Source organism: Merops nubicus, unplaced genomic scaffold, assembly GCF_000691845.1.
Source record: "Merops nubicus isolate BGI_N331 unplaced genomic scaffold, ASM69184v1 scaffold23062, whole genome shotgun sequence".
Taxonomy (NCBI): Eukaryota; Metazoa; Chordata; class Aves; order Coraciiformes; family Meropidae; genus Merops; species Merops nubicus.
This window is the reverse complement of record NW_008595918.1, coordinates 22,359-37,780: the sequence shown is the minus strand read 5'-3', so window position 1 is coordinate 37,780 and position 15,422 is coordinate 22,359. Positions and strand designations below refer to the sequence as shown.

Genomic DNA, 15,422 nt, shown 5'->3' with positions numbered 1-15,422 from the left:
TGTTCTCATACAGCAGGGCATCCCAAGGTTTTTTCCAAGGAAGTCTGTATGCTTCCAAATGCTTTCCTAAGCTTCCTATGCTATCAGATGAGCAATGGTAAGATTCATAGGACCCATTTCCATAATGGGATCATCAGCACAACTTCAGTGATTTGAGGCAGAGAGAGTCTTTTGTCAAAGGACAACAACCTTTTGTCTGCGTATATGAAAAGCCTAGCGTAACAGCATCCAAAAATATTCTACAGAGAGAAAATAAGGGCTGGCAGATGGCATAGATTTCTCCTACTGCTGTACCTGTAACTGTACCTGGTACACAGATGTAACTGTGCATGACCTACTGTAAACTGTGTAATATTTTTCTTGCTTCCAACTGACTTTTTTTGTCCCCTCTCCCTTTCAAATGCAAACAGCTGACAAAGTGAACGATGACTTCTACACCAAACGCCGCCATCTTGCAGAACTGGCTGCCAAGGGGAGCCTGCCCCTCCACCCGGTGCGCCTCGATGACGACAGAGCCTACACAATCGACAGCGGCCTGACCAAGCAGAACGGGCAGAAATCGAAAATGGCCAAGATCCACACGCACCCCTTAGGTTACAATTCCCACTACAAGACCTGGGATCCCAACGACCAGTCGCTCAGACGGCAAGCATACACAAACAAGGGGAAGCACGGGATGGCAGACCCGGCGCTGAGCGACCCGCTGACGACCCGCAGCCAGCATTACTTGGGCCCGCAGCCATACTTCATAACTAACAGCAAGACAGAAGTAACTGTTTGAGTTTGTTTTCCCTTTCTTTTTTTTTTTTTTTTTATGAAATCCTTTCAAAATCACACGCAAATGCACACAAAACAAACACTCAACTGAAAGGCAAAAAATAAATTTTAAAATATTAAATAAAATGAAAAAAAGGAAATGGAAGGAAGGAACTTTCACCTGGACACTCTTGGTACCCAGCCAACCGCAGGCCGACGAGTGGGTTAACACCATTCAGCAATACACACTGAAGGTTGAATTATAAACTCCATTTCTATTTCACAATGGAACACAAACCCTTGTGACTAAATTTTTTTACTTGAAACTCAAATCCATGATGAGAAGTAGCACAATCTAGAAAAACTTTATGTCTGCTTAAACATTTACACTATATTCCTGCCTTGAGACAGAGGAAGAAAGAGAGAACAATATGCTGTAATATATTATTTCAGAGAGGAATTTTGTATAAAACCTATTAATAATCAATAGACCTGTGAAAAGCCAAGAGCAAACATCTTGGCACAACCCTTAACATCTATTATTGTACTTTTACACCATCCCATAGAAAGCGCAAAAAATATATATACAATAAGGGACAAAGACTCTTTCACAAGGAATTTATGAAGACTGTTACGATTAAGAGCATATGGGATCTTTCTGGCTGGTAGAGAATTCTGCAGGATGATAACAAACAGCAGAAGATTTTATTTCTGTTTACTTCATTTGATTTGAAATTTTTGGGAACCTCTAAAATAAGAAGAGACATATCATGTAACACAGAAAGCTGCTGGGAGAATAAGGGCATCAGAATATTCCCTCTCAGTCCTCGTGTTTTCAGGCAGATGGTAACAATTCTCAGTTTGCAGACTGTCAGGACTTTTTCTTCACCTAAATGTTTTGCCTATCTTCAACTGCTTCAGACTGAAATTAAGCGTGGGTGGTGCCTTTACTGTATTACTATTGTTCAATGACAGTCTCGTTTCTCAAAGTGACCCCTCTGTTCCTTTAAGCTATTTCCTCATGTTTTGCTAAGGATGACAAGGGTTCTGCCCTGCTCAGCCTCCTCTGTTGGTCCCGAAGGGAAAATGGACTACATCTCCATGCAGTGGTTGCACACAGTCAAGACTATTTAGTTAGCCCCTCCGTTTTCCCAATTTAAACTTCCCCCTCTAGTCTCTCATTTTGTACTTGCTTTTAGCCATGGTAGTTCTCTGTAGTTCAACTAAATGTTCTATGGTATATTGTCTCTATCCTTTGGCTTTCTGTAGTGGCATTCCCTCTTGGTGGACTATTTGGTGGAAAAGGCTAATGGACTAGCCTCAAACGTCAAAGAGATCTGGGTTTAAACTAAACAAACAATTGGACTCATGGTCTTGACTTACGGTTCTGATGAGCTGGATGCCTCATTCGTATGAGTAAAACTACTCTCGAATTGGGCATTGGTGGCAGATTCACAGTCCTGAGCCTGTAAAGGCTTCAGCACATCCACAAAGAGATAAAGAGAGCTGGGATAGGATGGCAGTGCTGCAACAGCCTGATGGCAGGCCAAGCGCTCAGTGTTTCACTTAAATTCCTGCCCTTCCCCCAAGACAAGTCATTTGGCTAAATCCTAACTAGCTATTTTACTACAGTTGCATTCTCACCAGCTGTCAGTTCTTCTGGAGATTAGTTTTGGAAGAGTACATAGGGAGGAGTGAGAACCGTTATGTTGTAAGAAGAATTGGAAGTGGTATTTCCTACTGCACTCAGCTGACTGGCAGTGTTTCTTCTTAGTCAAGGACGCAAGGGCTAAGAATTTGAAATTTGAGTAAATGGAGAGAGCTTTTTTTTAGCTATTTGGAGATTGATTTGCATCCTGAGAGCACCGGCATCTCTCCATAAGTGTGCTGCTAAATTGTGTGATCTTATATTTTAAGACTATCAGAAGTGGAGAAAGCCCATGGGACAAATACTTTGCACACAACCCAGATTCTCCATTATCTTACTTTTATTCCTTTAATCTTTATTGCCTTCACAACTGGCTGACTTAATTTGACCCTTTATGGAATGTTGCTGTTAATCCATATGCTTTAGATACACATTACAGCTGCACTCTAATTCACACAGGTTTCGTGTAACTTGAGCATATTTTATGTGGAAATATTTTAGTAACTGTATGTTCTGTAAGTAAACCTGTGTTAATACTTGTTAACTACAGAGTTTATGATACCAATAATACTTCCTACAATAAAATGTTTGTTTGTTTTTTAAGAATGTTTATTTGTAAACATATGTATTCACTATATTAATATGAATTTCTTACCTGGCAATAAAACTGATTCTATGTGAATCCAACTTGCTGGCTCATTCCTAAACTTCTATCACTGAGCCAATTTTTGAGTATTAACTGAGCTTTCAGAGCTTCTCACCAACAGCCAGTGTGGTTCAGCTCAGCACAAATGACTCTGCCATGAGTAGTGTTGTGAACACGAGGTTCTTTGCAGAGCAGCTGCATGTTGCATGCATTACATATGTGCAATCCCATTATAGACAATGGAACATAATACACAGAAGCTGCACAAGCCTTGCAAAGCTCCATGTGCCCTCTGAGTCTCTAAGCACTGCGCACAAGTTGGATCACTTGATTGGTTAATTTGAGTTTTGAGGAAAGCAAAAAGGTAAGAATGCATGCACAGGGCTACATCCTGGTCCTCATGAATGCACAGGAGTCCTGCAACTTCAGCCACATCCCAGGATTGGAACTACTAGTATGCACAGATGTAATGCTGGTGGACAGTGCTTCAAAATTTTTATATCTTCATTACAGAAAAACCCATACACAACATCTGTGTACCAAGTCTGCTGGAACAGAAAGACCTTTACAGGCTTTTAGTACCACTAACGGCCCGTAAATCTGACAATGAACAGAGCCTCAGAAAAGGAGAAGCTCTGGGTAGCTCCTTCTCTTTGCTTGCTGCAGTGATACCAGGTGACTTTCAGAAGAAACGAAGGACCAGGATACATAGCTTCAGAATCAATTTGGTGCATGATTTGGTGCACATCCTTCAGACGATGTACGATTCCTGGGAAGCCATGACACATTATCAGAGGGAAAACATCAGTTCAGAAGTGGCTGGAGTTAGCCATTTTAAACAGTAGAAAAGTCTCATTTTAATTATATACACCCTTTTGGGTGCCATGAAATAGTCCATAAAAGCCACATTTTGGTTACAGGAGCATTTCCCTGCCTCAGGCACGATGACAACAACAACCCCATTCTGCAAGAGGGGCTCAGGAGAGACATAAGGGGTGCAGCAACAGCACAATAAAAAACTCCGGGCAGCCCTGCAAGCCACAGTGAAGCCTGGGCAGCCCAGGGAGTGAAAGCCTAACCTATGGTAGGCACAACTCACTGTTACAGCTCCACCACCAACCCATCTAATTCATATATTTCTATCAGCAAATTCCTGACTGGAATCACAGATCACAAAAAGGACAACCCTTCTGCTAGCAGAAGTGACTCTGCATAGGATATTGTTCTTCCAGATACGTGGGGAAAAAAAGAAATAATCAGTCCCCTCCCTGCATCTGATTTTGTGCCTCTGCATGTTTGTTTGTTTTTTTCTCTTATGTTAGCCTGAACCTTTTCTCACTATGACTTTGGTTCCCCATAAGCATTTCTGCCATGAGGCTCTCTGATATTAACACAGCCACACTACACTACAAACAGAAAAGCATATTGCCAAGGAAAGAAGACATTCCACACACAGAGCTGTGGAGTCTAAAAGTGTAAAGGTTATCTGGTCCAGACCCCTTTACCCTGGAAACTCTGTCCTCATGACTAAATCTTCTGAGCATAACCCTCAGTTTACACAAAGAGAAGACGTGGTGACTAACATAAATACAGGATCAGGCTTCATGACATTCCACACTGTATCTTCAAAGTGTCTCCAGAACTCAGACTTCAGATTTTAACAGATCTGGGAAAAGATTCACGCTTTACTCTATTCTTAAAGAATGGTTATTGAATTTTGGGTACTAAATAAATAACCCTAGTCCACAAATCCCTTTTGCACACAATCCTGCACACTTTATTTAATCTTGGTCTCTATACTTAAATACATGAAGGACTTCCAGTGATAAATATAGTCTTTACTGGTATTATATCATCTTTCTATTTGGCATAGATAATTTTATTTTGCTAAAACCAGTTATGACAGGAAGCATTATTGTATTAGATTATATCATCTCATACATCACCCGAGGCTGACAATGTGAAAATGGGATGAGTACCCCATCACTAAAAAGTGAGCATTGTTATTTTTGTGAGTGGGAAACTCATATTACTGTGTCTGTTGGTTACATATGACTTCAGATAAGTTTTGTCATTTATTTCAGTGTTAATATAATAAATATATAGTAGTACAGATGCCATGCTAGCTTGGTTATGAAAGCTATTTTTAGCCAAAAAGAACTGAATGGAAGACCTGCTCATTTCAGGTTATACAGCAATTTGCTTTCTGTATTTGTTCTAAAATACCATTACTTGGTCAGTAAGAAGTAGCTTCCAGAATACATTTAAATCCCAATTAAAAAAAAAAAAAAATCCCTATATTAGTTCAATAGCAAAGTCCTAAAGGTGTAAAACTATTAACATTGTTGACTGTATTAAATATCAGGAACTACTCAGAAAATTCCTGATAACCAGTCAGCTAGAGGTGAGACTGGTTTGGGAGAACAAAATCTGAGGTTTTCTAATTGTAGTTAAAATTACTGATTTACCAGTTCTTTGGCAGAAGATGCAGCATATAATGGCATTATTCCAAATAATATTTGGAATCACGGAAATATGACACCATCCTGCTTTACAAGATGTGCATCACATCTACATGCCTAGAAGGTTCTGACCACTCCATCCAGCTGCTGCCCACCTGAAGAGATGAGATGTATGAGAGAATCCTTCATGCCACATTCAGCACTTCCCACCACGCTGCCCAGAGACGAGCATCGAAGTCTAACCTAACAGCTTAGGATTCAAACTCAGGGTTATCTCTAGTGTTTGCCCATGACATGAGCAGGGTTTTCTCAACGACAGGCATGATGTCAAGGGGTGACATTAGAAGAGATGAAGAAAGAGAGCGTGCAATGTGAATTTGTCATTGGCAGCTTGGGTTACTGCTCACAGAGCACACCTCTTGTAGCACTTGGGCTCTGCTGTAGCAAACTGCACAACCAGCCCAGCTGGCTTCCCTGGTATACATTGTGTAGGACCATGTTTAGGAGGGCAATGACAGATCAGTGTGACTAATGAGGGAAGATAAACTTCAACGCTTTATGCTAAACCACTAAATCAATTCATTTGAAAAATGTGACATAATAGCACATTAATCTCAGCCTACAGATGGAAAAAAAACAAGCCAGCAAATGGTATTACAGCTAAAACCCCAGGGGAAAATGTTCAATGTAAACACCAACGTACAGAACTAATTCGAAAAGTGGCTGTAAAAAACAATTCCTGGAATTCATGCTTTAGATATTTCCAGACTCAAATTTGCTCAGCCTGCAAGTAAAATGTGTCCTCCTGCCTGCCAACTAGATCTGGAACATGAGCATTAAACCAGGCTCTTCCTCCCCATCCAGCTGCATTAATGAAAGCCAGAACCACATCAGGATAGTAGTCATATCCTGTATCTACACAAAAACTGCTGTCAGGCGAATGCAGCTGACTGGATCTAGTAAAAACTTCTGCAGAAGATGCACCATGAAGAATCTGAGATGCTTCACCCAGCTGTGCTGGCCTTACCAGGTTAGTAAAACATAAGACAGATGTATTTGCCATCAGTGACAAGAAATTACGCTTTCTGACACCAGAAGAAAATCAGTCCTGACCCTAGTTCTGCCTACGTCAGAATCTGCCAAATAATCAACAGTGCCTGAACAGGGCACAGCTCCCTGGATAGGCCCTCATCATCCCAGGATTCATCTTCTAGAAAGATAACGACACTGCTTCAAAAGCAAGATGTTCTCTTCTGTTTCATTTAAGTTTTCACCTTCATAGTTTAGGGTCCCTTTCTGGGAAGCAGAGGCTATGGATTCAAGCTTACCTGAGGCTGAGATAGGTCTAGGATCCCCATCTATCACCACTGCTCTGGTTTCACATAGGAGAAGAGAATGAAATGCTTTTTGTACCTAAGTGCATGAGGCAATGTCACAGTAAATCTGGTCCTTCACAGATGCACAAACAGGCTCTTTGCACTCATCTTTCTCCGCAGATAACTTGAAGGCAATTTTGCATTCCAAAACAAAATCATTTTGCCAAATGCCTCTTAGTTTGTTTGGGGGTTTTATTTTTTTTTTTTCAGTAAAGGTGGAATTAATTTTTTTTGTCTATCCAGGACTTTAACAATAGACTTACATACACAGTTACACCTTGTCTAAGTCAATGGTATTTTCCTTCACCTAGCAACTTTGCCTGCATTTAAATTGTAAGAGGCATCGCTGCTTGTTAATAGGGGTTGATGTTGCACTGTTGGAGTCCATCTTCTGAACCTGCACACCAAGTGTTGTGCACAGCCCTCACAATAAATAAGGCTGGGAGTACAATAGGCTATCAACAGTGATGACTTCAAATCAAGAGAGAATGTCAGGCAGTACTGCTGTGCAATCTGAGGTCCAGCTACAAACTAGAACTGAAAAACGGGAATAATCACAAGAGTTTTCTGTGGTCATTGGCAGGGTTATTCTGTCAAGGAAACAAGTCCTACAAACATGATGTATGCCAGTGGAATCACTAACACACCCTGAGCAGAACATGTTCTGCTTTTTACTGCATGCAGCTGTTGGCCTCATTTTCACCCTCTGGTATTTGGGCTCACACTAACATTTTGATAACAGCAGTTATTATTTGAGAGACTTTTGCCAATGATAGTGCATATAATCCCCCAAAGTAATTGGTCTCCAAGGGAAAGAGCACTTTACCTGCTACTTACTATTTCTTTAAGCAACAGAAACATTGCAAAAATATCATAATTGTGCTCTTTTTTTTCTGCCATGGGTGATGAGAAACTAGGTTTTGCTTTGTCCTTACAGGGGTAAGGAGAGAGCTCAAGAATGCTTGCTTCTCTGTCTCTTTTGAAGGCATACTTCAGCAGGGATTTTTCAAACACACTTTGCAGGGGACAACACTGACACAGTGCACAGACACATCCTCTCAACTGCCTCACACAACAGGAACGAAAAAAACCCATGCAACTGAAAGACACAAAGATAGACTGGACTGCTGTGGCATCAGTACTGGCTTTGCCATATGCCGTGGTTCAGCGGCTACTTTCCACCTCCCATTTGAAGAGATCAGGAGAACTATAAGCTGTTTACAAAACTCATGTTCTCCAGTGAACTCTTGCAGTCTTCCTGGGCATCCCCTCACATCCAGTACCTGTCTTAGGTTTTTAGTTTCCATACTGATGTAGCAATCTCAGAATAAAACCTTCTCTCTCTGTGTATGGAGATGTACACACACACATATATTTTACAAGATTTTCCACATCAGTTACTTGACCTTTGGAGTCTGACTCCCTAAAACATTTGTTTGCAACACTATCAAAGGGTAACTGATTTGGAAAATCCATATAACAACCTCACTACATTTTAGGGGCCCTATATCACTTTTGAAGATGGGATCTATAACTCTAATTCATTTTAATGCTTTTGAAAATAAAATACTAAAGAATGTGCCATTCTAAAGAAGAGACAGTCTAAACTTTAGGGATGAAAAGCATCCTTTTAGGGTGTAATGTATTTTACCATTACTTCTTGGGAAATGGTAGTACTAAGAATGATAACAACTTGACAGGATCCATTAAGGCAGAGACAGCTTGTGTATGCTATTATGCACAAGACTCTGCACAAGTCTGCCTATGCAAAGCAAACTGTTCTGGTTTTTACTAACAGTGATTTATGACTTTGGGTTTTTTTCTCTTCTAAGACATATATCTAAAAAGCACAAGGCTAAAAGTGCTCATAACAAAGGTGCCCTACTGAACACAGCAAGAGACGTGACATTGTACAGCGTGGCTCTAATAGCAAAGGTCCTGATCCCATACTGCTCAGTTAGTAGCAGGCTTGTTAGCATGTGGGAGACCAAAATCCACAGACAACACACATTTACTCTCTGATACATCAAAATTTTTAGGTGGGTTTTTTCATCAGTCACCTAAATTGTAATAGTCAACTAAATGGTATAGGAAAGGAAATGCAGCAGATACACAACAGGATTGCTCAGATCTCCTGGGCTCAGTCACTGCTGAGACTGCAGCTCATCAAAATAATGGCTGCAATGTTGCCTTGTAGCAAAATGCAATTGTCCTGCCAGGATCTCATCTTCCTGATTGTCTTGTAACTTTGACACAGTTCATAATGGGTAGGAAAGACTCCATTCTCAGGCTGTTGCTTGGCTTCAATGTGCACATTCAAAGTCCTTGTGAAAGACAGCTACTACAGCCAATAGGACACTGAAGTCTACATGAAGCCAAAGCGCAGGTATAAAACTTAGCAATTCCTACAGAGTATCAAAATATATTGAGTTTTGAGGCCTAGTTCCAATTTCCTTATGATTTGCTGCCTAGCTGCTGAAAAATTTCTGCCTTAGACACTCTTTAGTTTCTTTGACTTGTAGCTAATATTTGGTTGCTTGCCTATTAAGAGATTTTTCATGTTTCTACAAAAAACTAGTGCCACACCAAGTACTGGTGTTCCTCATGCCATTACTACACTGTGCACAATTTACTTCATTATTAATTGATGATTTTATTAGGTGAGATATCATCTCTAAAGACAGCAGTATTAGAAGTGTATTCAGTAGGAAATGGCTCTTTTATCACCCCGAAATTTACTGAAAATCACAGCTCAGTTATTTTTGGGGTTGTATTTGACAGGTTAACTTGACAGGTTAGTAACAGAAAAAAAAATACTTTTTAAAAAGCTCCTATATACTCTGCAAAATCTATGATGCCATTTTACATGTTCCTTTTCATAATACAAGGGGAATACATATATATTTGCAAAACAACTGTGTCTGAGAGGAGTGTGAGTGAATAGGTGGGAGAGAGCTATGCTCAAGTAAAGAGATAATATTGAGTCTTTCACCAGCTCAGATCCTGTTTCCCACATCTATAATACTACAGCCACAACCTTTGTGTCATAATACTTTATCTTACAAAAGTACTTACAGAGGTTGAAGTGTAGTAAATACCTTTAATGATCTTTTAGGAAAGATGAAGCTGGCTGTCCAATAATGACTTTCTAACATGTTCTGTTATATTTGTTCACTCTACAGCAGTGATCTTTTTGAATGGGTCACAGTTTCAGAAAAAGCTAAGGTACAAAATTGTATCACTCTTCTTTGTAGAATATTATAGTGATCATTAACCTTGAAAACTTAATTCTATTGTCTAATCTCAAAATTTAGAGGAACGTGCTGCACCTCATATACATATATATGAGAAAAGAAGTAAAAAAAAAAGAGAAAAACACAGGCAAGAGAGCATGGTGTGTAACACCTCCTGTTAATGCTGTCAGCATTACAGAAGATTAGCCAAAGAGCGTATTACTGACGTGACCAGAAGCAAGCGTGCGTTAATACGTTTAAGCAGACAGAGAGCTTTACTTTATAAAGATGTAATGTTATTTTTGACTCTCTCCTCTGCATTGGCTTTTGGGTTTGGTTGGTTGTTTCTGTTTGGCCAGCTGCTTTTGGGTTTCTTAATATCAGAAAGGCCACATTTCCATCAACAAACAGAACACTGAGGAAAAGACAGATTATCAAACACGTCCACTAGATCAGGAGAAAGGTTACAGAATGTAAGAGGTGACTAGGGCTGCAGTAGAGAAAAAACATACAGTGCTGCCTGTTAATAACTACAGAAGTTTTACACCATCTGCTAATTTCCCCTTTGTCAGCTGCACAAGAGAACTACATCAGAGTTACTCTACTAAACAGATATTTTTTCCCTCTTGGAGATCATAAGTCTCCAGAACCTGTGGTATATATGTTCATTTACACTCAGGCTGTTAATATATAAAAGTGAGAAGAAAACTAGTATTTTTATCAATATGGAATAGCAGCAGAGACAGACAACACAGCCTCCGCAGAGGGACACAGCTTTATGTTACACAGTAATGAATGCCAGAAAAAAATAATGCAGTGTTGGGGCTTCTCTTGGAGAACTCTGTTCAAAGGCATTTTAACTAGAGGTCAAAAAAAAATTGTCCATAAAGACTCTGCAAAAACATACAGAGCATGAGAACTTAGAAAAAAACATTTGGTAAGTACATGCACTACATGAATCCCCAGAGCTGTTTCTATTATCCAGTTAGGACATACGCTACCTCCTGCCAAAGCACCGCTATGCATAGACTCTATTTCTTGATCTTCTTTGTTGCCTAGTAAAGGTTTTTGAATTTGCTGCCAATTCAAGCCCCGAAGCACAGACAGGAATAAAGAGCATCTTATCTCCTCGCGTACTATTCCATATCATGTTTTCTGCTATTTTCAAGTTGTACAATCTCTCAAGCTGTACGACATGCCTGTTTCCCGTGGGAGACTGTTCCACATATACACAGAATCCTAATAGCCCTTGTGCATATTCCTGTATGTAAGGCTTGAAGCTGTGATAGAGAAAGGAGCCCCCTGCTCTCATCTGTTTTCATCTCATTCTCTCAGCAACAGGAGGAAGAATTGCCAGAAAGCTGCTTTATAGCTTTCTCATCCAAAACTTCAAACTGGCTGAGGTGCTAGCAGAGAAGGCACTTCTGGCACTTGGTGAGTATAGAAAACATCTTCTGGAGCATCCTAATCAAAGGTACAGATTCGAGTCTTGAATTCACTCAGTGACATCTTAAAAGTCCGCTGCTCATTTTTAATGGTAAGGTCTCCCTCAACTCAAAAAGATGGCAAGTAACAGTAGATACCACACACTTTATCAAGACTTTTGATTCTGACTTGTGTAATGTTTTCATAAGAAATTTGGGAAATGTGCATTAGAGTAGCCTGCTGGAAAGTGTGACCATAACAGAACAACACAGTTATCAGTAAACCTCTAATAAACAGCAAATAGGAATCACAAAACTTCACTTTAAAATATCAAAGCATATTTGTATTTCATTGTCCAAGTCAGTAAGCATTTATAGTCAACTCCTGACAACTGAAAAAAGGAAAGCAAAATATGTATAAAAATATTCACCACATAGCATGGTGGTAAGAAATAAACAGGATGAAGCACTGAGGACTAATGCACAGTACCATATACACACAGTTATTATAGATTGTAGGCAGGAATAATAGCATAAAAATACAAGCTTTTGACTAACAGCTCAGGCAGCAGATCTGCAAAACACAGGGCAGGGAATTACAACACTACACAACTGAGTCAAGAAAATCAGACAGGCCAAATAGGAAAATCACATAAAGTAACTGTCTCACTCTGCCCAGATGTAATAAAGCCTCATCTACAAAACTGTGCCAAGCCTTCCAGAGACAAAAAGGTCAGCTGGGATAGTACCAGGGAAGAGGAAAATTGGTAAGGTTATTGTAATCAGTTACTACTTAAACAATCAGTATGAATAAGCAGAGGTGTAGAGAAAAAAAAAAAAAAAAGATGAAAACAATGAAAAAAATAGTTGTTTATGCTACAGAGCAGACAATTGAAGAGAGATTATGTACAGACTATACAATTTGTAACAAAAAGTCAGTGAAAAGAGGATAAACTAGTTCATGTCTAGTAAAAACAAAACACTGAAAGAGTTAGTTAGGTCTCTTCTCCCTGGAGAAAGGAAGGCTCACAGAGGACCTCACTGTATGATTCCATTATTTAAGTGGCTACAAAGAGGATGGAGGCTCTCTCCTTCATAAGGATCCACATGGAGAAGACAAGGGACAGCAGGGCACAAGTTGCACCAAGAAAGGATTCATCTTGATATAAGAAATAAAATTCTTTTAGAGGGAGAACACTCAGCTAATGGAACAACCCCCACCACTGGATGTTCTCAAGACACAAATGGACAGGATGCTAAGTAATCTCATCTAGGCAACCTTTTCAAGGTCCTTTCCAGCCTGAGCTATTCTCTGAGTCCTCAGCTTCTCTGCTTATGTCACTGGCAGTGCACGTAAGGAGTGATACATATGAACACTGGTGTTGACACTGGTCTGCTGATATTCAACAAACACAGAGGATTTTTTTTTTTTTTAAAGGACACCATGTAGTCAGTAACTGACAATAAATCATGTCTCAGATGGCAGCATGAAGCTGCTTGCACTATGTGCACTTTAGAAATACAGCCCCTTCTCCAGAGATCTTGTATTTGAAGTAGAATTATCTATCAGACAGAAACTAACACTGAATGCATTTCAAGGCTTTGATTGATTTACACTACAGTCAAGGGAATAACTACACCCAGGATGCTAACTGTACTCAGCCAAGTCTCTCCTCCCCAGGACATCACTGTGTTCTAAGAGGCCGACGTCCTTCTGCCACTCCTTAGGCAATCTGGGTTTGATCATTTTTCTCAATGGACTTTAACATTATCCTAATAGAAGGTAGTAGAGACTCCAACAGCTATTTTAGAGTTCCTCTGGTTCACAGCATTTGTGAGAATAATGTAAATGTGAAGCCAAGGGGGAATCAAAGCATTGGTGAGGAAAGGGGCCTCAGATATAAATGGAGGGATCTAGTTTTCATATTGTCTTTAGCTCACTTCACTGGTTAAATAAGTGGTGCCATGAAAGAAAAAATACCCACAAACTCACATTGGAAGTGAGGGGGAAAGAGAAGGAAGGACTCTGAGTGAGAACAGAAGAGGAATTCACTGCATAATGGGAAGAATCTGCACACAAATCTCCATCATCTCTGTAGCCATCCCCAAACTACATTTTTCCTCACAACTTGTCTAGATATAACTACTGTAAAATGGGTGCCAATTCCAATACTCAAATAAGAGCAATCAGGGAAACGCAAATGTTGCACTGAGTAAGGTTTTCCAGGGGTTCAATACCAACGAGTATTTTCAGTAATCACTTGGAGGACAGAATACAGAGTACACTTGGCAAAAAGGAACAATTCTGGACTGCAAGTGCTTGAAAGACGTGACTACAATCCAAGCTGTTTCAGATCACTGCAGATCAGCAGTGGCATTTGCAAAGTGCAACTAACATGAGGACATGAAAAACAGACAAGGTAGGAAATGATGGACTAGAAAAGATTTCTCCAAAAAGTATTTTTGAGTTCTAATGTCATATAGAAGACAATAAAATCTTTCTACTCATAGGGGTAAGACTTTATTGAAATAGCATCCATAAATTTATAAATCAACTCCAGAAACTAGAAACAGCAATGGTGAGATGATTAGAAATCACAAAGTTAAACAAGACAACAAAAGCCAAGATAAAATGAAACTTTATTTTAGACAGTATTTCTTCCTTTTATTCTAGAGAAAATACAGCTATGGAGAGATGTGATTACATCAATGTAAAGAATTGCTGAAAAGAGGAACTTAAGATATCCCAATGGAGACAGGAAAAAAAAATCCAGTTGGTATAAGGACGATTTAGTCACTTATTATAAAAAAAAACCTTTTGAATGGTGTGGAATGACAAGCAGTGAAATGGATTATATACAGAGGCTGTGGAGTTTCCATTGCTAAATGATTTTTAAAGAAACATTGAACTGATTCTGTCAAGAATGATTTAGATATTGTTGAACACTTCTTGAAGAAGAAAGATGGACTAGATGATCTTTGAAAGTCCATTACAGCTCTTCTATTATTTTTTCTTCAAGGCCCACAGCAAAGAAGGGACAGGAAGTATATTCTCGTAGGAATGAGGTTTTTTTCTCACATTTCTTTTATCACTTTGCAGCACATGAAAGCTATGATTGGTAGCATAAAGGTATCTGAGGTTTCCCCAAAATCCAGTGTTACAATGCAATTGCAAATCAGTGCATAACGTTCCCTAGACAGACTTATAGAGTAGCTAAAGGACCATATATTCAGACACACTACAGACAAAGAATGTACTGGAAAAAGAATCTACTGGACAAACAATCACTACCGGGAACAAAGACTGCACAAACTATTTCAACTGTGTTATTATGTATTACCAATATCGACCTCATTCATACATTTGATGGTAGCTCTTTCATTCCATGTCCTTCTCTGGCAGTCAGTCACAGTCTTTAAAAGGCCAAAATCCTGATCTCCAATATAACAGCCCACGCTGATTATGTGATCTCAGAGCTAAGGAAAGAAACTGTCTCCAAAAGTCAGCTTACAGCTGCAAGTGGGAATAAAAATAGTCTATCTGTACATAGACTTTCAGTTCCCTGGGAAAAAGAGTCTAGCTCATACTCTTTAAGAGAGAAATTAAAGGAATATATTCCCAATTGGTCCCAGTAGAGTTTGTACACAAACTCTAGGTCAGTCCTCAGGAGCATGCATAGGGTTAAAGCTCCAAACAGATAAACTCACTAGGAATTTAGGCAATGATGCCACTGTGACCAGAAATTTGCCTTAAGTTAAATAAATGGGCTTTTGGTATTCCCCACAGTCATTTGCTGTACCTTGGCACCAAGATGAAATCATAATGCTTTGTAATTACACATAAAAGGGATTTGACATGAGAGCTCTCCAAACAATC

General features: G+C 39.5%; 1 protein-coding gene across 1 annotated transcript; it reads left to right on the top strand.

Moving 5' to 3' along the window:
• The first annotated feature begins 400 nt into the window (after positions 1-400).
• Positions 401-781, top strand: LOC103769059 (protein shisa-9-like). The gene has a single exon (XM_008936231.1). It carries the CDS (start codon positions 401-403, stop codon positions 779-781), a length of 381 nt encoding a protein of 126 aa, XP_008934479.1.
• Positions 782-15,422: the final 14,641 nt, after the last annotated feature.

Coding starts and splice junctions, on each gene's coding strand:
- LOC103769059 (XM_008936231.1), top strand. CDS start 401: ATGCAAACAGCTGACAAAGTGAACGATGACTTCTACACCAAACGCCGC.